The sequence below is a fragment of the Synchiropus splendidus genome, chromosome 1, assembly GCF_027744825.2.
Source record: "Synchiropus splendidus isolate RoL2022-P1 chromosome 1, RoL_Sspl_1.0, whole genome shotgun sequence".
NCBI classification, from domain to species: Eukaryota; Metazoa; Chordata; class Actinopteri; order Syngnathiformes; family Callionymidae; genus Synchiropus; species Synchiropus splendidus.
The window spans coordinates 1654447-1677660 of record NC_071334.1 but is presented as its reverse complement, the minus strand read 5'-3'; the positions used below and the strand labels follow the sequence as shown (position 1 = coordinate 1677660).

The window sequence follows — 23214 nt, the reverse complement described above, 5'->3', positions numbered from 1 at the left end:
AGTGACAGAAATGAACCCTGATCAGAAATTGACATTTTTGCATTGTATCATACATCAGGAAGTGTTGTGTAAGACAGTGTTGAAAATGAAACATGTTGTTGATTCTGTCACTAAAATAGTTAACTTCATCAAAGCGAGAGCTTTAAATCACAGACAGTTTGTTGCTTTGTTGGAGGAAAATGAGGCTGAACATGGTGACATAAGCCATCACTGCACTGTTAGGTGGCTCAGCCTTGGCAAAATTCTGAAAAGTGTCTGGGACCTGAGAGACCAGATTCAGGAGTTCTGTGTTCAGAAAGGTCATGACGTCTCAGAACTTTCAGATGAAGACTGGTTGGCAGACCTCGGATTCACTGTGGATGTGACTGCACTAATGAACGAACTTAATGTCAAACTGCAGAGCAAGGGCCTTTTTGTGCATGAGATGTACAGTGCAGTGAAGGCTTTTATGAGAAAACTGCAGCTTCTCTCAAGCCAAGTGAAGGACAACATTCTGACCCACTTGCCAACACTTAAGGAAGCCAAAAGATCAGGCGATCACCTCCAAAAGTACTCAACCATGTTAGAAACATTGCATGCAGAGTTTTCAAGGCGATTTCAAGATTTCAAAACTCTTGAGAGTGAAATGCACATGGTCTCTTCTCCCTTCAACTGCAGTGTGGATGATGCGCCAAGTGAAGTTCAGATGGAACTCATAGATCTGCAGTCTGACACACTTCTGGCAGATCACTTCAAGTCAGTCTCACTGCTGGATTTTTACTCCTCCCTCAAAGAGGAGAACTTTCCACACCTGAGGAAGCATGCTCAGAGGATCCTAGTCCTCTTTGGATCTACCTATCATTGTGAACAGACATTCTCAGTTATGAAGTTTAACAAATCCAAACATAGATCCTCTATGACTGATGACCACCTCTCAGCTGTCCTTCGCATAGCCACTTCAGACATTCCGCCAGATTTCAATGCCCTTGTTCAAGCCCAGAACAGACTGGATTATTCTCACTGAAGAGGTAACATGAGGTGGAGAACATTACAAGTTATTGTTTGTGGAAATTAACAAGTTAAAAATAAATTGCACTGGTTCAATGATTGTTTTTCTTATTTAACCAATACACCACAATTTCACATAACCTAATATAAATATTTACAGAGTGCTATATTCTTCTGATTATCAGTATCAGCTATTCAAAATATTTAATTTGAGCATTTTACAATGAAAGAAAGTTGGTGGCCCTCTGACACAATTCAGGTTTCTCATGCGGCCCCTGATAAAAATTAAGACCCCTGCGTTAGACCTTCCATCGATCGGCAAAATACACAATGAACAAATTACCAACAAGATAACAACAGAGGAAATTCAAAAGTCGATCAAAACGTTCAAAACAAACAAATCACCTGGAAGTGATGGATTTCCAGCAGAATGGTATAAGAAATTTGAAACGGAGTTATCGCCGGTACTTCAATCCGCCTTGAATTGGACACTTTCAAAAGCTGTTTGACCTCCATCCTGGAATGAAGCGATCATTACAGTTCTGCCTAAACCTGCCAAAGAGAAGGAATATTGCCAAAATGACCGTCCAACCTCAATCCTTAATGTAGACTATAAACTTTTGACCTCAATTATTTCCAGAAGACTCCAACATTTTATTGCAGATCTCATAGATGAGGATCAAACAGGATTCATAGCAGGTCGCCAAACACAAGATCATATCAGGAGAACGTGACATATTATTCACCATATTAAACAAAACAGTATGTCAACAGCACTGATACGTTTAGATGCAGAAAAAGCATTTGATCGAGTTAACTGGGAATTTTTACGTCAAACTTTAAAAAAATTAGGGGTTTTATGAAAGCACTATTCAAATGATCAAAACAATCTATAATCAACCTACGGCTCGAGTGAAAATAAATGGTTCTCTTTCAAGTAGATTCAGTTTGCAAAGAGGCAGAAGGCAGGGATGCTGTTCAAGTCCCACGCTGTTTGCCTTATATATAGAACCATTGGCACAGATAATAAGACAAAGTGATCAGGTGAAAGGTATACAAATCAATAATCAAGAACATGAAATCAGCTTGTTTGCTGACGATGCAGTGATATACTTAAATAAACCTACCAAATCATTTGACCAATTAATACAAATCCTAGGACTATTTGGTTCATACTCGGGGTATAAAAGAAATAGATCAAAAACCCAAACACTTCTCTACAACACCACTCTGAATGATGCACTTAGAAAGTACAACATCAATTGGGATCTGAAATCACTGAAGGACTTAGTGGAGGAATCTACACCTTTAATGTATGTTCCGCGTGTCCGTTTACTCGTGAGGATGACGACCAAAAACCCACAACTTAAAATCCAAAAGAATGTATTCCCTGACAGAGGAGTCTAATTACCCTAACAGAGCTCTGGGTCCACAACTGCGCCTGACTCAGCCTTAGCTCCAGTGGTGTAGAGTGACCAAGACTATCTCTGGCCCTGACCCTTTTTATATGCTTTCAGTCTGCAGTCTTCAATCTTGGGGTGCAGTCTCCACTGACTGGTCCTGGTCTTCTTATGGTCCTGGTCTTCTTATGGTCCTGGGTCAGATTCCAGATCTTGTGTCGCCTCCACCACGTCTGGAAATCCCTTTGGGATGTTTATACAATCTTATTATTATTTAACAAAACAGTATAAAGTAATTCAATGTAATAATATAGCTGGATTAATATATTGATTTTGTAATGTAATATTATTCCCATAATCCCCCTTTTGATCTCTTCCTAAAGAGATCAACAACACATCAAAAATAGTTCACAAAACTCTCCCTGGTATCAAAATTAAAATTAAAATCAATATCAGGATTGAAGTAAATTAAAATCAAACTTGACAATAAGGATTTGAAACATTTCATGCCAAGGATACAATGTTTTCTTCTTCCAGATGTTTCCCATCGTCTCCTCTCATGGCTCTGCTGATCTTTTGTTCCTATTCATGATTAGGGTCTCATCTCCAGATCCTACCAGGTTGGGTTCCTTGTCTCCTATTATTAACCACCACAGCCATGACATTACTCCCAAAGAGATCACCAGATCCCCAAAGAGTCACCAGTCGTCCTTTTTTGTCCATCACCATCATCTTATTCTCCCCCTTTTTATATTTTCCTTGAAAATGGCGGAGGTTCGTCCGATTCGGCTGCAAAAGTTGCGTCGTCCTGTGCACAAAAAGATGAAACAAGTAGAGAAAGTTGCTCCCAGTGAGGCTTATAGCCGGCTGGTGGGTCCACTTCCGGCGGGAGCAACACCGAGGCTGGACCAGGCATCAGACGACCAGTCAGGAGTTCAAAAGGTGTGAACCCTGTCCGGCGGTTAATGGACTGTCTGATTGCCAAAAGAACTATCGGCAGGGCTTGTAGCCAATTCAGCCCTGTTTGTGCACATGTCTTGGCCAAATGCTATTTCAGCATACGATTCCTTTGCTCAACGTGAGCTTGAGATTAGGGATGATATGCAGAACCAAATTTATAAATCAATCCCAGGAGCTACACAACTTTTCCATTAATTTTGCTGTAAAATGCATGCGATCTGTGATGTGATGTGATGTGAGATCTGATCATTCCTGAAAACCCATGGGTAGAAATATAATGGTCAACCAGCGCTTTGATGGCAACAAATCCTCTTTCGCACACGGATCCACCTCAAGCCATCCTGAGAAAGTATCCACCATCACCAACAGATACCTCATCACCTACTCTGAAGTGACCATGTCCATGTAGTTCATGACCAGCACTTCACCTGGAGTCCTCCCTGACTCCGTCTGCTGCATCACCCTCTTCATCGTTGGACCAATGCTGAAACTCTGACAAATCTTACATTAGGAACAAATCTCCTTTACTTTCTTCAGCAAATGCGGATGCCACCACATCCGCATTTTAGACATCATACTGTTACAACTTTCATGTAGCGGGCCATGTGCTTCTCCCAACACATGCCTCAAAAACTCACCATCTGGAAGGACCATTCTTCTTGGCCCTTTCCCTGGACTAAACCACAGCCCCTGATGGGCGTTCCACCACGAACCCTTCAGCGCTCCAAGCCTGCTTCTCGCTGTCCAGCGCACTCAGCAACTTACTATTTCTCAATGCAACTTACTTGTTCTTTCAACAACTTCCTACTGTGATCCGCAAAGTCAGGGATATAACTGCAAGAATATCCACACAGACCAAGGAAAGAAAGCATGTCTCTCACCGTCTTCGACCTTAGATGACTCAAAATCAAGGAACAATGTTCGGCACTCGGGGTTGACCATCTGGATGACACCACTCGCCTCAGGAAGGATACTTGCATACCACAACACTGCAACTTTTTTCATGCAGGACTACTCTCTGCTGTAATCAACTCATCAACATATTGCAATAGAAAAGTGCCCTTCATCCTGTAAAAATCTGAAAAAAAGTTGTCTGAGACAATGATTGTCTCACATGTACCGTAATTTATGTCTTTGATATGAGTTTCATCATGATCTCAATGTTCTCTCCTGCAGAAATGGATCAATGTAACATGATCTATTTTTCCTTCTAACATTTGATACTGAATGCGAAAAGCTTTTTTACTTGGTGAGTAAAAAAGATAAGTTACTTGCCCACATTGCCAGTGGTCAACTCCCTGGAGATACTTGACCATTGGTCCCCGCACATCAGAGTCATGCCGGGTACCAGTGCTAAAACAATGTGCTGCACAGCTGATTGCGAGACCATGTACCACTCACCTTGATCTTGCGTCAATTTGGTCGCTGCTGCCACACCTCGCTTCCCTACTTAAATGCAGGTACTGACATAACTCCACCTTGGGTTGCTATTGAGCAAAATCGAATAGATACTTCCCTCCCAGCCTTGCTACATATGAAAGGAGGGAAGACCAAAGCCCAGAAAGAGCTTGGCTTTATTGTTAAAAACTCTTTAAAGCTATGGAAACAAATTAAAAACAACTCTCGGCTGCCTGAAACTTCTAGTTTGGCCCCAATTTGTCATCATCATTTATTCCCTCCCTCAAAACTAGATGCTGGTTTTTTGGTGTGGAAAAGAAAAGGACTAGTCACCATTAATGATCTGTATATCGATCATGTTTTTGCATCATTTGCCCAATTACAGCAAAAGTATACACTTCATACATCAGATTTTTTTCGATACTTACAAATCAGGAGTTTTGTTCAAAATAATATTTCACATTTTGAAGTCTACTCCCCCCTGGAAGAACTTGAATCCATTATAATAACCAAACCTTCAACAAAGCACCTGGCATCTTTGTTTGTAAACGTATGTGACTCTTCTATGACACCGAGTCCTGAACACCACAGGGCCTTATGGGAAGGTGAAATAGGAAGAGAAATAACAGCAGAAGGTTGGTCTAAATGCCTAGGCAACATCCACTCTTGTTCAGTCAACTCAAGGCACCAGTTGATCCAATATAAGGTAGTACACAGGCTTCATGACTCCAGAGTGAAGCTCCACATCTCCGTTATGTATCAAATGCAAACAGTCTGAGGGAACTTTAGGTCATATGTTATTTTTCTGCCCTAAACTCACTCAGTACTGGGAAGAAATATTTCAGATTTGCTCTGAGGTTTTGTGTAGAGATTTATCTCCTAACCCTGGAACGGCCATTTTAGGTAGCTCACAACAAATGGAAGATTTAAATAATTATCAAAGAGTGGCAGTTTCATATCGCATGGTTCTGGCAAAAAAGACTATTCTGCAGTACTGGAATAAAGAAGTTCCACCTCGCTCTGACATATGGCTGATGGAATTTTCAAATACCCTTTACATGGAGAATATTCGCTATGCTTTAGCAGGTAGAACTGAAAAGTTTAAACGGATTTGGCAGCCATTTTTAATGTATATGACATCGCACGGATGACTCTAGACACCTCTGGACTGTAATGTTCTCTCTGTAATATAATGTATGAACGCCTGAAAGGATCATATATATATTTTCTTTTGTGTATGGAGTGCACCCTTTCCTTTTGTTTTGTTTTTTGTTTTTTGTTTTTTGTTTGTTTGTTTGTTTGTTTTTTGTTATGGGGGATTTGGTGGGATATGTATGTTCTGTCTTGCATTATTGAAAACTGGAAAATAAAATACTACAAAAAAAAATAAACAGAACCATCTTCCCCATAATTCCCTCCCTCTCCACAAGGGGGCGCTGGATCAGATCACATGACCATCAACTCCTCCTTCCTCCCACAACTCAGCCACACCTGGGCAGGAACTGTGTTTGCCTTATTACATGGAAACTTGGCTTCAAACTACGAACAGGAGAAACCAGTCGCTTGCTCACTGAATCCATTCTGCAATTGTAATATCCCATTAAATATCAAATATTCTCATGTACTGTGAGTAAACACATTGCTGAACATCCAAATACAGACACTGGAATTCGACCCCAGCTGGGACACCCCTCAACACAACACCCAACTCAAACACAGGCTGAAGCTCATCCACACAGAAGCTCTGATTGTAGTCGAAGTATATTCCAGTGCAAACACAGGACAGCAACTCCATTTCCATGTGGTTACAGGGGTCAAAAAGCTCCACCTCCTCCCTGAACCCTCACCATAACAATGTTCTTCCTGAATGAAAACTCAATTCTCTTCTTTCTTCCTGCTTTGTTATGGATGCCATTTCTTCCTTCTCTCAGTCCACCTCCCCTGCAGGCCAGTGCTAAAACATCACACTGCTGAACAGCAGCACACAACCCTCCATTTCACCAGCTTTAAACGTCAATACGTAGATACGATGAGGAGACACTCGAGAGACTCGAAGGTTTTATTCCCTCCGGACACGTGTGTGTGTGTGTTACAATGAGTTGTGTTGCGTCACTAGATACATCATCAAACTTGATTAGATCATTGGTGATCTGCTGCTGTAGATGTGATGTGTTTATCTTGCTTTTATTCGACACCATGCCATCGAATGTCTTCCTCCTGCGATGATGTCATGGAAGTGGTGAGCACTATGGTTGGGCAAGAGCTGGCTCAAAGCTCCACACAGAGAGAAGTCCACTGAGGAAGTCCGAGTGATGCTGAGCCAGGCAACTGTCATAGGATGCCACCTGTGCAACAAATCCAGTCGTGACATTTCCTCGCTCCTGAATATTCCCCAGTCCACTGTCTGCTTTATTAGAAGAAAATAGAAGAGTTTGGGAACAGTAGCAACTCAGCCACCAAGTGGTCGGCCATGTCGAGGGGTCAGTGGATGTTGAGGCGTCCACTTTCTGCACAGCTCCAAACTTCATGTGGCCTTCAGATGAGCCCGAGTACAGCAGGCAGAGAGCTTGGTGGAATGGGTTTCCATGGCCTGGTGTGGGTGAACTTGACAGAGTCCTGACAGGACCTGATACAACCAAACACCCTTGGGATGAATTCGAGCGGCGACCTGGATCTTCATCTGAAATGCTCTTTGTTCTTCTGTGTTGGACTGTTTCTCTACTGCTGCACCTTCAGCTCTTTTCTCCACGTACGTCTGCTGGACTACAAAGCCGTGTCCACTTCCTCTTCCACTGACCACAAACTGGGGACTTTCAACGAGAAGTTTCATGTCAAAATCAACAATACTAACCGTGAGTTCGTTCAGACATTCATTCTTAGTGCACGTCATGTTGGATCACTTCCACAGAAGGGTCAAAGGTCACTCTAGCACAGCCTGCCTCTGACAGTTGGAGGTGTTGCTGACTAGTTCATCTCCGGTGTCGCAGCGGAAAATTATTCACTTTTGAAGTTCATGTCTCCGAAATACAGGCTCCTAAAGTGTCCACATCAAAATGTTGTATCAGAAGAGTTGGAAACTCTCCGTGATGACGGAGTGGCTGCTGAGACTCAGAGTCAGTCTTGACAAATGACAGAGAAGAAGGTCAAAGTTCATCCCCACTGCTGCTCTGGGAGAGACTTGTGAGCTCCTGATGATAATTTCTCTCTGATGGTGACAGACTCTCTGTCCAGCAGCATCAGAGCAGCTCAGACTCCAGGAAGAAGCTTGTGTCCAAACTCAGACTCCTCTTCTTTCCCTCCGTCTCTTGTGAGAGTCACTGCCATAGAAACAGAAGAAGACAGGTGTGGTGAGGATGGTGGAAGAACACTGAGATCTTCTCCAGTGAGAAGGTGATGATCTTCCAAACTCATGTGACTCTGGAGTCAAAGAGTGAAGAGAGTGAATGACTCCATATGTGATGATGAGGAAAGTCAACAGTGCTGCTTCTAGATCTGCACGGAGGCTCCTCACTAGCTGCTGCTGGACAACCAGCTTCTGCTGGACACCATGTTGGTGAGCAGTGTTCTGGCCAGTGACCTGGACTTGATGAAGACAAGTTCCAGCAGCAGATTCAAGGCTCACATGATCCACCAACATCACAGCTGCTCCACTAGAAGCTGACAGAGTCCAGCAGTTCTCATGGATCAATCAGACACTCACACTTCTTCAGGTCAGATCTTTAACCATCGTGGTCCACAGTTGTCCATCCTGGAGGAAGAAAGAGAGAGAAGGATGAGAGCAGATCCATGTGACCTCAGATGTTTCAGGACTATTATCTCCTGCTGCTCAGTGGACGGCTCTTTCATGACTGTTGATGACAACAAAGATGGATCTCTAAACAGCTGCTCAGTCTCTACTGTCTCCTTGGTGCTTCCACTGGTGTCCAGCAGGAGAACATGTCATGTGTTTGGATTCATGTGCTCAGTTCAGATGAAGAGTCTGAGCAGCTTCACACACCCACATCCGCTCTGTCTGCTCCTGGATCACATGTTCAGTCTGAAGCTCTTTGGAGCTCAGTCAGTCAGTTCTGCTGCTCTGTCCATACCTGAGAGTCTCCAGCCTCCAGTCTGGACTCCTCAGTCCAGCAGACAGCAGCTCCAGTCCTGGTCCTCCTGGATGGTTGGAGCTCAGGTCCAGCTCTCTCAGGTGGGAGGGGTTAGAGGTCAGAGCTGAGGCCAGAGAAGCACAACCTCTCTCTGAGATCATGCACCATGACAGACTGTAATGAAGGAGAAGCAGTGTTTTAGAAAACCATGAGAGCAGAAGAACCGTCCAGTGGTGGAGCAGAACTGAAGAGAGGAGATGATGTGTTCTGACCTGAGAGTCTCCAGGTGACAGTGTGGACTCTTCAGTCCAGCAGACAGCAGCTCCACTCCTGCATCCTTCAGGTCTTCATTGACACTCAGGTCCAGTTGTGTCAGACTAGAGGACGGAGAGCTGAGGACTGAGGACAGAAGGGAACCACTTCTCTCTGACAGTCCACAGTAGCTCAGGCTGTGAAAGAGACGAGTGTCATCAACAAGTGAGACTTTTTCAATCCTCTATTGTGACAAGACTTGAAAGACTTGATGTGAGGAGCCACTGAACTCTTTCCATTCAGAAGATCATCATCACATTATTGTTGGAATATTTGAAGCACTTTTATATCAGTCAGGATCAACTTGATCAAACATGTCTGAAACACTGCGACTGTTGTGAGGCCACAGTGTTTTCCACTTGTCTTGTTCCATGATCATTCAAACTAATTTCAAGGTGACTCTCAGTTACTTAGTTCACTATTCACATTCGTTTTTGCAAGAAACGCAACAGACCTCATTTAGAAATGTTTCAAACGTTGGGGGAAAAAAGGATTTTTTTAAATAAAAACGTCTAAAAACCAAGCATCCACATTCGTTTTCACATGATGATACATGTTGACATAAGTTAAAGATATGGAATAATGCAATATGAATGCAAAGACATGACAAGGATATTATTGTATACCGGCCTGCAGGGATTGTTAGTGTCCAGCAGGTGTCAGTGTTCACTCACACAGTTTCAACACAGTGTGTCCTTGTGTTGTGACGCTTTATGACGCCTCATGTATCCATCACTGCCTCTTCGCTTCTGGACAGGTGTCTTGCGACCCTGCTGACTATTTGCAACAGAAGGTTTGATGGTTCTGTGAAGGCGCCCGTCAAGCGAAACAACGTGTTCCCAGTTTCTGGGTGTGAGAAGTGTTCTGGTGCTGTACATGAAAGTACCACTGGGTGGCGCTACTGTGTCATGCTCAGTTCAAAATCACCTTTTCGGTTGTCACCTGCTCCAGTAAGCTGCGGTCACAGCATGAGAAAGATGCGTGTGTCTGGCTAATAAACAAGATCATCTTTGGACCAGAAGAATTGACGTCTCTCGTTCTTTTCCCACCTGAACGCAACGTGTTGCTGCCGCATTGGACAACTCAACAGCGCCCCAGTATCTCAGAGACTTCAAGAGCGCTGCATCCCTCTGAAAGACTCTCAACTATGGTTGACTTTTCTGAGTCAGTCAAGTCTCTTTTTTGGCCCATTTTTCCTGAGGAGAAGCATCTGCCTCATCCTTCTGCAGCCCTTGATCTAAGGGGTTGATGGTCTGTGACTCTCTGAAGCTACAGTCTCCACCTCTGACTTTCACATTTCAGCTCTGAAGCTGGACAGATGATGTGTTCTGACCTGAGAGTCTCCAGGTGACAGTGTGGACTCTTCAGTCCAGCAGACAGCAGCTCCACTCCTGCATCCTTCAGGTCCCTGTTGTCACTCAGGTGCAGTTGTGTCAGACTAGAGGACGGAGAGCTGAGGACTGAGGACAGAAGGGAACCACTTCTCTCTGACAGTCCACAGCTGCTCAGGCTGTGAAAGAGACGAGTGTCATCAACAAGTGAGACTTTTTCAATCCTCTATTGTGACAAGACTTGAAAGACTTGATGTGAGGAGCCACTGAACTCTTTCCATTCAGAAGATCATCATCACATTATGGTTGGAATATTTGAAGCACTTTTATATCAGTCAGGATCAACTTGATCAAACACCAAGTCAACAACACAGTGGTGATGAACGAGCGACTCAAGTGTTGTTGTTCAAGAGGAGACTTCATCTTCACCTCCCTCTCTAACACAGTGCAGCAGAGGTTTCTTCAGAAGAGCAGACTTTCAGAGCAACTACTGACTCATTGGTTCATGCTGATGTTTGGAACATGAGCAAGTGAATGTGTTCATGTGATGTTGGTCTGATTTGGATCCTCAAGATGAAGTGGAACAGGAAATGTTTTTCAATATTCAGTTACAGAGAAGAAAGTAGCTCAAGATGTCACTTCAGCAGATGAAGGTCATGGTTGTCTACTTCCTCTGCAAAAGCTGTGTCTCCAGTCTTCAACTCAAACATCATTTCTATTGTGTCCTGCAGATGGAAAGGTCCATCTGGAGGAAGAGAAGGTTGGAGCATTTCTTGGTTCCTCTTTAGAAGCTCAAACACATGACTACAGGAGGAACCTGCTGAAGACTGATGCCACTGAGAATCAGCTGCTTCATTGAAGAGCAAACTGTGACTCTCTGAAGCTGCAGTCTCCACCTCTGACTTTCACATTTCAGCTCTGAAGCTGGACAGATGATGTGTTCTGACCTGAGAGTCTCCAGGTGACAGTGTGGACTCTTCAGTCCAGCAGACAGCAGCTCCACTCCTGCATCCTTCAGGTACCAGTTCAGACTCAGGTCCAGTTGTGTCAGACTAGAGGACGGAGAGCTGAGGACTGAGGACAGAAGGGAACCACTTCTCTCTGACAGTCCACACCTGCTCAGTCTGAATAAAATGAAGAAGGAAATCAAACCTTCATGTCCAGTTCACATGAGGGCTGTAACCAGATCAGATTTGTGCTTGACGATTATCGCGGGCAAAACACGTCACGCTAACGATATGATCACGACATGGATCAAAATGTGAAGAACGATTCTGCAGCCACTGAAATCCATGTGTAACTTGATGCTGTGTGTTTCCTCTCCAGGTGCCAAAGGAAAGAACAGCCTCTCCACTCCACTGCTGTCATCACTGAGGTTTCCAAATGAAGACCTGACTGGAACACTTCCTTTCCCTGCTCATACAACTCACTCTCTCTGCTGTCCAAAATCTTCAGGCTGCTGAAGGCCAAGCTTGGATTTCCCCCCTTTCCAAGCTCCATGAGCTCAGCATTGTTTTGGAGAGGAACACAGTGTCTCCTAGTGAGGACTGTCAGAGTCTCAGCCTCTTCCCTGCACCAGGAGTCAGCGCCTCACTTCCCCTCTTTGGAGGCTCAACACTTGCTGGTTCTGGTGTCGCTTCAGTCGGTGATGGAGCCGTTTACACGACATTGAAAATTCATTTTTTAATATCGCGAGGATCATCAATAGCGGTACATGGCTACAGCCCTAGTTCAGATCATCAGAGATGTTTCAGTGTTTGATCCACTTACAGAACTTTCTTTGAAGCCTGGACCACTGGCAGCAGCCTCTCAAGAGCCTCCTCTGAAGCAGAGTATTTATTCAGGTCAAACACGTCCAGATCTTCCTCTGAGGACAGTAAGATGAAGGCCAGGGTGGAGCACTGAGCAGGAGACAGTTTACGAGAGGAGAGAGCTCCTGATCTGAGCTGCTGTTGGACCTCCTCCACTAGAGAAGTGTCCTTCACTTCACTCAGACAGTGGAACAGATTGATGATTCTCTCTGGAGACACTTTCTCCCTTATCTTCTTCTTGATGAGCTCTGCTGTGTCCTGATGGGTCCAGGAGCTACTTCCTGTCTGTGTCAACAAACCTGGAAGGAGCCTCTGGCTGGTCTGCAGAGAAAGACCCAGAAGGAAGCGCAGGAACAGGTCCAGATGTCCATTTGGACTTTCTAAAGCAACACTTGCTGCTGACTGGTAGAACAGTCCTGGACGAACTTTCTTTCTGAAGATGCTTGACAGTTTGGATTTTTGTTGTGAATGGAGAACATTGACTCCCGTGTTGAAGAACTCCAGGTGGACATGAAGAGCAGCCAGAAACTCCTGGAGACTCAGGTGGATGAAGCAGAAGACCTTGTCCTGGTACAGTCCTCTCTCCTCTCTGAAGATCTGTGTGAAGACTCCTGAGTAAAGTGCAGCAGCTGTGATGTCGATGCCACACTCTGTGAGGTCTGATTCATAGAAGATCAAGTTTCCTCTCTGCAGCTGCTCAAAAGCCAGTTTTCCCAGAGACTCCATCATCTTCCTGCTCTCAGGATCCCAAACTGGGTCGGTCCCAGCTCCTCCATGGTACTTGAGCTTCTTGACTTTGGCCTGAACCACCAGGAAGTGGATGTACATCTCAGTCAGGGTCTTGGGCAGCTCTCCGGTCTCTCTGCTCTTCAACATGTCCTCCAGAACTGTGGCAGTGATCCAGCAGAAGATGGGGATGTGACACATGATGTAGAGGCTTCGTGAGCTCCGGATGTGAGACATGACGGTGGTCTGCTCCTCATCTCTGAACCTCTTCCTGAAGTACTCCTCCTTCTGGAGGTCAGTGAACCCTCTGACCTCGGTCACCATGTCCACACACTCAGGAGGGATCTGATTGGCTGCTGCAGGTCGTGTGGTGATCCAGAGCTGAGCTGAGGGAAGCAGCTTCCCCCTGATGAGGCTGGTCAGCAGGACGTCTACTGAGGTGGACTCTGTAGCTGCTGTCAGGACCCGACTGTTGAAGTCCAGAGGGAGTCGACACTCGTCCAGACCGTCCAAGATCAACAGAACCTGGACTCCTTCAAAGCTGCTGAGTCCTGAGTCTTTGGTTTCAGGAAAGAAGCAATGAACAAGTTCCACCAAACTCAACTGCTTCTCTTTCAGCAGGTTCAGCTCTCTGAAGGTGAAAGGAAACAGGAGCTGGAAGTTGTGGTGGGCTTTGTCTTCAGCCCAGTCCAGAGTCAGCTTCTGTGTCAGGAGGGTCTTCCCAATGCCAGCCACGCCCTTCGTCAGCAGGCTCCTGATTGGTGGCTCTGTGTCAGGTGAGGCTTTAAAGAGGTCTTCTGGTCTGATGGTAGTTCCTGGTCTGGTCTGCTGCCTGGTTGCTGCTTCGATCTGTCGGACCTCGTGCTCCTGGTTGAGCTGCTCTGTGCCCCCCTCAGTGATGTAGAGCTCTGTGTAGATCTGATTCAGAGGGGCAGAGTTTCCTGCTCTAGCGACCCCCTCAGACACACTGTGGAACTTCTTCTGCAGGCTCCTCTTCAGTCGCCCTGCACACGCTCCAGCACCACTTCCTGAATGAAGAGAGAAGTCACATGATCAGAAGATTCCAGAAGGCGAAGCTGATCAATCTTCAGATCATTCTTCTCATTAGCTCATGGTCTTTCAAGCTCAAATGGACTTGTAGATATTCAGCAGGTTGAATGTTCTAATCATCTTACTGCTCCACAGAACATCAGCAAGCTTCTCCTCCTTCATGCTCCTCAGGATGTTCATGAAGATCTGCATGAGAGCTTCTCTGCTGCTCCTCATCTGCTCCTCGTCACACTTCAGCTCTTCCTCACCATCCAGGTTCTTCTGGTCATCTGGACTGAGGAACCTTTGGGCTCTCTTCAGCTCCTTCTTCACCAGAGTCATGACAGTCTCCTCAAACAGCTGAAACACAAACATGTGACCTGATCATGTGACAGAGAAAACCTGCTGACCTTCAGAGGTCACCAGGATCCTGCTCCCAAATCTCCAGAAGGGAGGCAGGTCTCAGTCCAGGTCTAACCTGGACCTGTTGGAACTGAGAGTCAACAGTGAATCAGCGTCAGTCAGAGCAGTAGAAGAGCTTCAGTCCAGACTCTTCTCCAAACAGGTCTAATGTCCAGGACTCAGAGCTTCCATGAAGCAGCAGAAGCAGCTGACTGGTGAGTTAGCAGCTGTTGGAGCTAGTAGGAGGAGCTAACACTTGAACGTACCTGCAGTGTGGAGTCCAGATCTGTCTGATGCTGCTCGACACACTGGAGACTGAGAACATCTGAGAGCTGCTGATCCTCCCTGTGAAGAACATCAAAGGGAGGCAGTGAAAAGACTCTCAGTGTTCAGAGCCAGACTCCATGACTCTCATGTGCAGCTCACAGTTGATGGAGCACATTTGATTCCAAACTCTTCACCCTCTTGAGTCATGTCAACACTCGTTTATTTGTGCACTTTTCTGCTTGTTATCATCTTCTTTGACTTTCCTCCACAACCACCTGCTTCAGCTTTTACCGTAGGACGAGTGAAAGCAACATCAGATGAAGGAGACAAACCAAGACCAACTCAGACTCAGAGTGAAGGAGCCTCAGAGACCTTTGTTCAGACCCAACAATCCCATCAGTGGAGTCACAGAGGGACAGAAGAGCTCACCTCTCTCCTGAAGACTCTTGTCCACCTTTGAAGTTCAGAGGAGGAGCCATCGACGCATCACTCTTCAGAGACTGACAGCTGAGTTCAGACTCTTCTGGTTTCTCCTGATGGACCCTGATGGAGACACAACTCTGATCAACACTTCAACCATCTGACCACGCGACGTCCTCTCAGTGTTGCTCCTGCTCTGTCACTCACCTGCTCCTCCTCTGATGCTCCTCTCCTCCTCTGAAGTTAATAGTCCTTCCCATAGACGAGTCACTCTTCAGAGACTGACAGCTGGGAGCAGGTCCAGGTCTGTGTCCTCGTCCAGCAGCGTCTGATGTGAGTGGCTTTGATCTGAACACACAGAAGTTGCAGTGTGGAAATGATTTCAAGTGTTTGGAGCTCTGACAGGAGAACTGATCTTCTCACCTCTCAGCTCTGGTCTGGCTGCCATGGTCCTCACCCAGAGGGGCTTTAGAGGGAGGAGCTTCCTCCTGTCTGTCCACACCTTCACACCAACACAACAGCAGCATCACTGGTGCTTCTTGTCAACAAGCAAACTTCAGTCATCAGGGTCAGGCTCAAACTCTCTTCGGTGATCAGATCCACGTTCACTGACTGAGAGCAGAGCAGCTGCTGCTGTTCTTCACATGACGTCATGTGTCTGGCCTGCCCTCAGGTCTCAGCCTCTCCAACATCTGTCTGATCTTCATTATGATCGGACCTTTCCTTCAGAGTCCACTGATCCAACTGCCTCTACTGACCTCACCACGGTTCCATCTGTCACTTGATCAGAGTTTCAGCTTCAAGACCACATGACTCACACATTCTCCACCAGTCTCTTCACATGTTTGAGTCTCACACTTGATGTGGGAGACTGTGTCTCCACCTCCAGAGTTTTCTGCTCAGGATGTGAAGGAAAACAGATTTCCAGTGCAACAACCTTCAACATGTGTCAGAATGTTGAAGAAACAAGTGACTCAGTTGATCACAACACACGACGTCTGTGGGACCAAATCTGAGGTGCAGCCTTTCAAAAGTCTGATATCTATTGTGTTCAGGAACCAAAGCCAAATCAATATTGTCTATTGAACCACCTCTAACTCTCCTTCTGTTTCCACATGTCTGTGCTCATGGTGTTTTCTTTCACATCTAGAGAGACACACGTTTGAGGAGGTCAGATCAGGACACCGTCATAGAGCAGGAGCTTCTCTGGAAATGACTTGTCGCCCAGTGCAGTGGAATATTGGAGGGAAAAGACACCATTCAATGGCGCCATTCAACCCTGCATGTTCATGTTTGCTGCCTTAGTTCACAATGTTCCACTGCACTGGCCCACGACTCATTTCCAAGGGAGAGAAGCCACTTGGATGCTCAGTTTTCTGACCAACTCAAATGGACTTTTCCACACCAAGAGATTTGGCCACAAGATGGCGCCATCGTCGGCTGTTGATTTGGGTCACGTCACAGTTTCCTGATCAATCTTCCTCAGAGAAACACTCCAGTCAACAAGTGCGTCTTTACTCGGATCCTCGAATGTCAAAGGTGACGTCAGACTCATGAGGCTCAAGTCAAACCAAGTCACTGACCTGTGAATCTCGGGTCCATGTCGGAGCTCAGTTGTTCCGGTCCAAAGTTGTGAACTCAGATTGTGTTCGATGTCGGTGTGTTGATCCACAGCAGTGAGTCCCGTGTGTGTGTGTGTGTGTGTGTGTGTGTGTGTTCCACCACCGCCTGGATGATCGGAGCTGGAGAGACTGGAAATATTGGAGTGAAAAACAGCCTTCAGATCAGACGGGAATCGAACCGCACCCTCTGGTTCAGCGCGTCTCTTCCTTTCACTTTCACTCCCCTCCCCCACACATGTCCAGGAAACAGCGCTGTCCCTGAACGCGTCAGTTCAAGTCTCTTTATCTTCCATCCACATCTGACCAAAGACGTTTGTGAGCGGCGACTTTATTTATTCCAGCAAGTCAAAAACGAGCTGCGCCGCGTCTGTTGGTGACGTTCAGCTTTGACCTGAGCTCACCCGCGCATTCCAGTGAGCCGACATCCCAAGGCGACAGACCACGTGATCCCTCCTTCGGAAAAAAACGCCAGCAGTGAACTCGACGATCTCAACCTGGTCAAGTGCTGAACCGCAGAACAGCGCCCTCTTGCGGCCGCGAAGTCACCCTTTTCGTGTTCAACATGGATTACAAAGTGAAAATCTAAGTGTAAGTGTTAGTATAGTAAGGATGCTTGTGGACTGTAATGTTTTTGTTTTTTTTTAAGTTTGGATTCTAAAACATCCACTTTTCCAAGATTTAGACGATGTAGCTCAGTGTAACAGAGTCAACATTTGATTATTTTATTTTAATAAGTTTTATTTATTTTGTTTGTTCATGCGTATTTTTGTTGTGTGTATATCTATCTGGATGGATGGATAGATAGATATCCATCACTCTGGACAGCTGTGTCCAGACAAAGCTGGAGGAGAGCGAGGACCATCAGCAGACAAGAGGAAACATAAAAAAAACCTTTATTATTGTCGCATGCTTCCACCGCATCAGAAGTACAATGATATTGCACTGTCTTTGAGTCTCCCATCAATCTTCATCCTCCTCATCGGAGCTGACTCACAGAGGCGGGTGACACGAGTCCTCCGGACACTTGGCGCAGTGTGTGAGTGCGCACATCTCGCACCGCACACATCCACAGTCAAGCAAACCCAGGCAGCAGCCACACATTTCCTGTACAAACACGCCGCTACGTCAGCGAGTGACAGACACAAGGAAGGTCAACAAGAACACAAATATGCTGAGTACGTGTGTGTTAGACGGTGTGTGTGCTCCCCGTGAATCGGAGCTTCTGAGGCGGCACAGGCTTCACCAACGGCGCAGACGTGTGCAGAGCTCTCGCTGATGTCGTGCGTGAGAAGGCACACAGAGTGTAGCACGCGGAGGGACTCATGGTCCGACCTCAGTGGTGGATATCCTGGAGCAAGATGGTGGCGGGAGTGGGGAGTCGCATTATAAACCCGCCCCGGGACCTCTGACAGTTGGAGGATGCTCAGCTCAGTGACTGGCTCCAGGGGCGGGTTTCACCTGCGCATGATGTCTACTTTGGGTGAGTAAAGAAAGCAGACGCTTCCTCAGTAGGGAGACCAGTCAGGCGCTCCAGCTCTCGCCCTCCTGACACGGACGGGTTTGAAGCTCCTGAACTTGTTGAAGGCCGTCCACCAAGGGTCCACCTCTACTCTGACCTAACGTCTTCCTCGCCTGAGGTCCATGAAACCAGATCCGGCCCACGAAAGCAGAAGGGAGCTCACGTACAGCAAACACCCACACACCGACCCGTGACACGCACACGCACAGTGTTTTAAATGCTCACAGAGAGAACATGCACAACACCGACTCTCTTTCACACACACACACAACACACAGAAAGCTTCAACACTTTTGAGCCCGAAACAGGAAGGAAACCACAGCCACTTGGTCCAGAAACAAAACGAGGCAGATACCAGAGTGATACCAGGGCAGATCTGACTCGGACGACGGCAGGTTTGTTGAAGCGCTGGGTTCTTCTCTCTTCCAACCCTCCAAGTGAGTCCCGTGTCCTCCTCAGCCTGGACTCGCTCAGGGAATCATCAGAACTGGGAGTTCTGGATCGGCTCTGCTACGTCTTCTTGGAGCCCGGTCTGTCCTGTTGGGTCGCGCTGGACATGGCACTTGTTTTCTGCGCGACAGTCTTCCTGCCATGAGGCTCAGGGTTTGGTGGAGCTCGCGAAGAGGCAGCAGCGGTGGCGGCGGACGAGGCGCCCTTGCTAGGCAGTGGCACCGGGTCCTTCTGAGTGAATCTGGGGGGCCTCAGCGGGGTGGCGGGGGACGACGCCTGCTCTGCTCGCCGCCGGATGCCAGGCGACTGAGCTGGGGTGGGATGGGGTGGGATGTCTAAAGCGACACCGTGGGGCGTTTTATCCGCGAGGCTTCCGAGTCTGACGGGACCCAGGACGCTCTTGGCAACGGTCGCCTGCTGAACCACCACTTTTTCAACACTACTCTCAGAGGGTGAGGTGGCAGCGGCGGCGGCACAAAGTCTGCGATTGTCTGCCTCCTTTTTCTCCTTGGGGATCCCAGGAGAGGAGCAAGAGGTGCGCGAGGCAGGAGTGGCGGGCTCCGGGGTGTTTGGCGGATTGGCTTCCACAGCCCGCTCTGCTGGACCAGACTTGGAGCTCCTCAAGGCCGGCGGTGGGGTGGGCTTGGCGAAGCTCTCTTTATTGACTGAGATGAACGCGCTGCCCGGAGTGGAGAAAGGCAGGGAACCCTGAGGGGGTTCAGCGGTGCGGCTCAGCTCCGTCGAGGGGTCACCCACACCGGCCGTCCCCTCGGTGGCGGGGGGCGGGCCGTGCGGGGTCACATGTCGACCCGCAGGGCTGAAGGTGGCGTGAGGCGTGCTGGGCGAGAGACAGAGGGACGGGAGAGTTCCTCCTGGGCCGGTCCGGACCGTGGTGGGCCTCAGCAGAGGCGGGGTGAAGGCGGTCACCCTGCGTCCTTCCTGGCTGTCCTCGGAGCCGTCGTCCGTCTCGTCCTCGGACGAGTCCACCTCGTGGATGGCCTCTTGCTTCTGCAGCGACTCCCTCCGTTCGGCCCGGTCTTGGCGGATGGCCGAGAGTTTGTCCTTCAACTTGCTCTTCCCCGCGACCAGGCCCAGGGAGCCGGGCAGAGCGGCCGGGGCCCCGCCTCCCTCCTGGCGTCCCAGTTTCCGGGATGACGGGTGCTTCTGCAGACTGCCTTTCTCCACACCGCGGCCCGCAGGGGACAGGAGGCTCTCGGCCGCCGACTCCTGAGGGACAGAGAGGCCACGTCACCGGATATTCATTGCTGGATGTGTTCTGTTAGAACAGCAGGAAGTTTGATTCATATTTTTTGGTTATTTCTAGAGACGCCTAAAACATAGTTCAGATTTCACAGATCATAATTCAACAATATTGTTGTTTGTTAGGTAAGCACGATTTCACTCTGCTTGTTTGAGGTGTGCGGACGGGAAAGCATTTGTCCTTCCACCTGGTGGTGTTGCGGGGGCACTGAGTGGAAGTCAACACCTCCGAGTCAGCGAAACACGAGGCGCAGGACCTGCGGGGACGACTGCAGAGAGTGTGATGATGTTGTATCTACGTCAGGAGAATGTGTTTTTTGGTTCTGTGTGTCAATGTAAGTTCTGTTCTCCTAGTTCTGACGCCAATGCTGGTGAAAGAAATGATGTGAACCACGAAGAACGACTTGGGTGAGAAGTCCACGCCATCACCACTGACCAACTGAAATGATCCCAACGCACGTGACTCATATGTGCCCAGCGCACGACCTGGTCGCCTCGGGGTCAGCTGACACCTGCGGGTTATGGACTGGAGTGGCCATGGCACAAGGAGCCACAGAGTCCACTTCTTGGACTCATTTACAGCGAAAGATGACGGCGCTTTTCACCCTCACTTCCTGCTCTGACGACGTCAGCCAATCGCAATGAGTTTGTCGTCGAGAGCAGGAAGTTGACGTCAGGGATTGGTCCTCATGATGAAACACTGGCAAATGTGACGTCGCGCTTGTGAATGTGAAGGTCAGAAGTTTTAAAAAGTGAATTTGAACCTTCCATTTGCTGAAGTGCTGATGACATCATAACAACGCCCCTCTACACCTGGTACCTGCAGACTGTGGAGACTGGCTTCTCTCTGCAGGATGTCCTTCTTGAAGTCCGAGTGTGAAACGTCCAGGCTGTGCTTCCGACCCCCCGCGGCCGACCCGCCGGGCGGCTTCTTGTCTCCAGCGGCGGCGGCCGCCACCCCGCCGGACAGCGAGGAGGCCAGCTTCTCTGCCGACTGGACCCTCTTGAGAAGCGGGGAGCGCGGAGGTTCGGCACTCTTGGGTCTGGAGATGTGCCTGACTAGCGGCGGCGAGGAGTGCAGCTTGAGCGGACACGACTGACCCCCGGTGGACTGGGCCAGAGGGTGTCCCGGCAGGGGCGAGGGCGAGCGCTGCGGGGAGCTGCTCTGCGGCGTCGGGGAGGGCGTGCGGGCCAGAGGAGAGAGCGGGATGTTGCCAGCAGACTTGCGTCTGGGCGAGCGATACTGGCGCTGCAGCTTGGGAGCGAGGCCGTGCAGGGAACTGGGTCGGATGTGTCCCGAGCTGGCCGGGGAATTTGGGACACTGGAGCTTGGAGAGCTGCTCTGGGACGAGTTCCCCCCGACTGAGGGGCACAGAACCAAAGTGTTAAAACCCGCCGCTGCCATCCACTGGGGATCCTGGACGGCTCACCCGAGTGAGTGGAGTCTGGCGTGGAGCGGTAGCCCTGCGTGGGGCTGCGAGGCGACAGGTTGTGGGTGGGGGACCCGGGTCCGCTCTCTCCAGAGGACAGCGACCTGTTGAGGGAGGAGAGGCTGCGGCTGGTGTGCAGCAGAGACGCCTGTTTGGTGATCTTCCGGAAGAGTGAGCTGCGCTTCTTGCTGCGGAGGAAACGGCAGTGAGCGTCTGACACGCGGCTCTTGCACAAGGCGTCGACACACACCTGTCCTGGCCCTCTTTGCTCTTGCTCTTCTTGTTGCGTCTCGCCATCTTGGACTTGTGTGTGGTCTTCCTGGCCGGGCCCACCTTGATGGACGTGTTCTCGAAGGGAGTCGCGGCGATGGAGACTTTAGCGCCACTCTGAGGACGAGGACTTGGTCACTGAGCGTCGGCGCGGCGGCGAAGCGCGTGTGTTGGTACCTTCAGGATCAGCTCCACCACCTCCGTGTGGACCAGCCCGTGAACCGCTTCCCCGTTGACGTGGGTGATCAGGTCTCCCTCCCTCAGCCCTGCCTGGTGGGCCGGTCCTCCTTCCTCCACATGCTGCGGGTGAGAAATAGGGTGATGTCATGAGCACGGCGCGTGGTTGTGGTCTTTCCTGCTTTTATACTCAAACTAACACGACAGTGGTGATCAGGAAAGAGGGAGACAGAAGTCGGTCAAACAGGAGTTGGAAGACTAAACTTGAAGGAATGTTGAGCATCTCTCTTAATCTAATCTGGAATATTCCCTCTGTCGAAAACGTCTCCAATATTCCCGCCATTACACGGCCGACTCACCCAGACCATGTGGTGCACCGTGTAGACGTCCGAGTCGCCCATGTAGACCCGGATGGCTCGCAGCGTGAAGCCGTACTTCTTCCCGGTGCGGTGGATGACGATGGCGGGCTTGACGTTGGTCACGGCCGGGGAAAGGTCTCGACTCGGGGAGGAGTCTCGGGAGGATGGGTTGGACGACAGGGAGTGGGGGGACATGGGGCTGGCCAGAGGAGACGCTACGTAGTGGTCTACGGGTGAGACAGAGCTTCAGCCAGACCTTTCTTGACAGCTACCTGTTCCTCCGGGAGCGCCTCGCTCACCTGCCGGGATCATGAGCGACAGAGTGGTGGCCGACGCCGACTTGATGACTTTGTTCAGCGGCCGGGAGCTCGGAGTCGCGTGCTTGTCCGTGTCCCCGGAGAGAAGGCGGTGACGCGCCCGCCGAGCCGCCAGGTCGCTGATGGCCTTGGGGGTTGCCGGAGAGTCGGCGGACAGCGCGACCTTGGCGGCGGCGCAGCCTCCATCACTGCCCTCCCCCATGCCTCCTGCTGCAGGACGGAGACAGTGAGAGCGAGTCACGGGGCTGGGTATTTCGGGGTGCTGACCTGTGACGGTGGCTTTGCTCTGCTGGCCGGACGTGGGACCGGACGCGGTCGGAGACTCGTCCAGCTTCAGTTCTCTCTCCAGAGGCAGCTCCGGGATGACGACGGGAAGCTCCTCGGCCCTCGGGCCCCTGAGCACGCCGGGACTCTTGCGGCCACCTGTCCACGACAAGACTCTGTGAAAATGGCGTCCGATCTCCCTGAAGAGTCGACGTGTGGGAAGAGGCCGCACCTCCTTCCTCCTCTGTGGAGATGGCGAAGCGCGGCATCTCGATGATGGCAGAGCAGCAGCGCCGGCGGACCGTCAGCGGCGGGCTGGAGTCGCTCTCGGTGTGGGACGACTCCGACACCGAGAGGCGCTTTCGCAGTCTGCAGATCGGAGGTTTCTAAGTGCACAGCAGAAGAACAGACTGCTTTC

At 49.1% G+C, this 23214-nt stretch overlaps 2 protein-coding genes across 10 annotated transcripts in view; both read right to left on the bottom strand.

Annotated features, from left to right (window-relative positions):
* Positions 1 to 5028: 5028 nt before the first annotated feature.
* Positions 5029 to 17206, bottom strand: LOC128752755 (NLR family CARD domain-containing protein 3-like). 4 transcript variants are annotated; one of them, XM_053854351.1, is made up of 13 exons: positions 16712 to 17206; positions 15552 to 15630; positions 15336 to 15476; positions 15138 to 15251; positions 14708 to 14786; positions 14186 to 14399; positions 12244 to 14038; positions 11421 to 11597; positions 10476 to 10652; positions 9103 to 9279; positions 8831 to 9004; positions 8446 to 8493; positions 5029 to 8062 (listed from the first exon to the last, which is right to left on the bottom strand). In XM_053854351.1, exons 1-12 carry the CDS (start codon positions 16728 to 16730, stop codon positions 8457 to 8459), a joined length of 3183 nt encoding a protein of 1060 aa, XP_053710326.1. In that variant the 5' UTR covers positions 16731 to 17206; the 3' UTR covers positions 5029 to 8062; positions 8446 to 8456. The 4 variants fall into 4 exon arrangements, 3 of the variants coding, with proteins under 3 accessions (XP_053710326.1, XP_053710328.1, XP_053710329.1); XM_053854353.1 differs by lacking the exon at positions 10476 to 10652; XM_053854354.1 differs by lacking the exon at positions 11421 to 11597.
* A 427-nt stretch (positions 17207 to 17633) lies between these two features.
* Positions 17634 to 23214, bottom strand: part of mast2 (microtubule associated serine/threonine kinase 2) — a 67225-nt gene continuing 61644 nt past the window's right edge. For 3 of the 6 annotated variants that reach the window (XM_053854344.1, XM_053854342.1, XM_053854345.1), the window contains 9 exons: positions 23029 to 23165; positions 22800 to 22955; positions 22515 to 22742; positions 22216 to 22442; positions 21857 to 21979; positions 21660 to 21796; positions 21410 to 21597; positions 20800 to 21341; positions 17636 to 19946 (listed from right to left, as the gene is read on the bottom strand). In XM_053854344.1, the coding sequence (XP_053710319.1) occupies positions 18780 to 19946; positions 20800 to 21341; positions 21410 to 21597; positions 21660 to 21796; positions 21857 to 21979; positions 22216 to 22442; positions 22515 to 22742; positions 22800 to 22955; positions 23029 to 23165 (2905 nt within the window). In that variant the 3' untranslated portion in view covers positions 17636 to 18779. Of the gene's footprint in view, positions 19947 to 20799; positions 21342 to 21409; positions 21598 to 21659; positions 21797 to 21856; positions 21980 to 22215; positions 22443 to 22514; positions 22743 to 22799; positions 22956 to 23028; positions 23166 to 23214 lie in introns of all 6 variants that reach the window. The other 3 variants (XM_053854341.1, XM_053854340.1, XM_053854346.1) reach the window with 3 other exon arrangements.

Excerpts from the sequence above, each read along its gene's own strand:
- LOC128752755 (XM_053854351.1), bottom strand. Across the intron at positions 9,280-10,475 it reads TGTCACCTGGAGACTCTCAG|CCTGAGCTACTGTGGACTGT; the intron begins GTCAGAACACAT and ends TCTCTTTCACAG. Across the intron at positions 8,494-8,830 it reads TGGAGGCTGGAGACTCTCAG|GATGGACAACTGTGGACCAC; the intron begins GTATGGACAGAG and ends TTCTTCCTCCAG.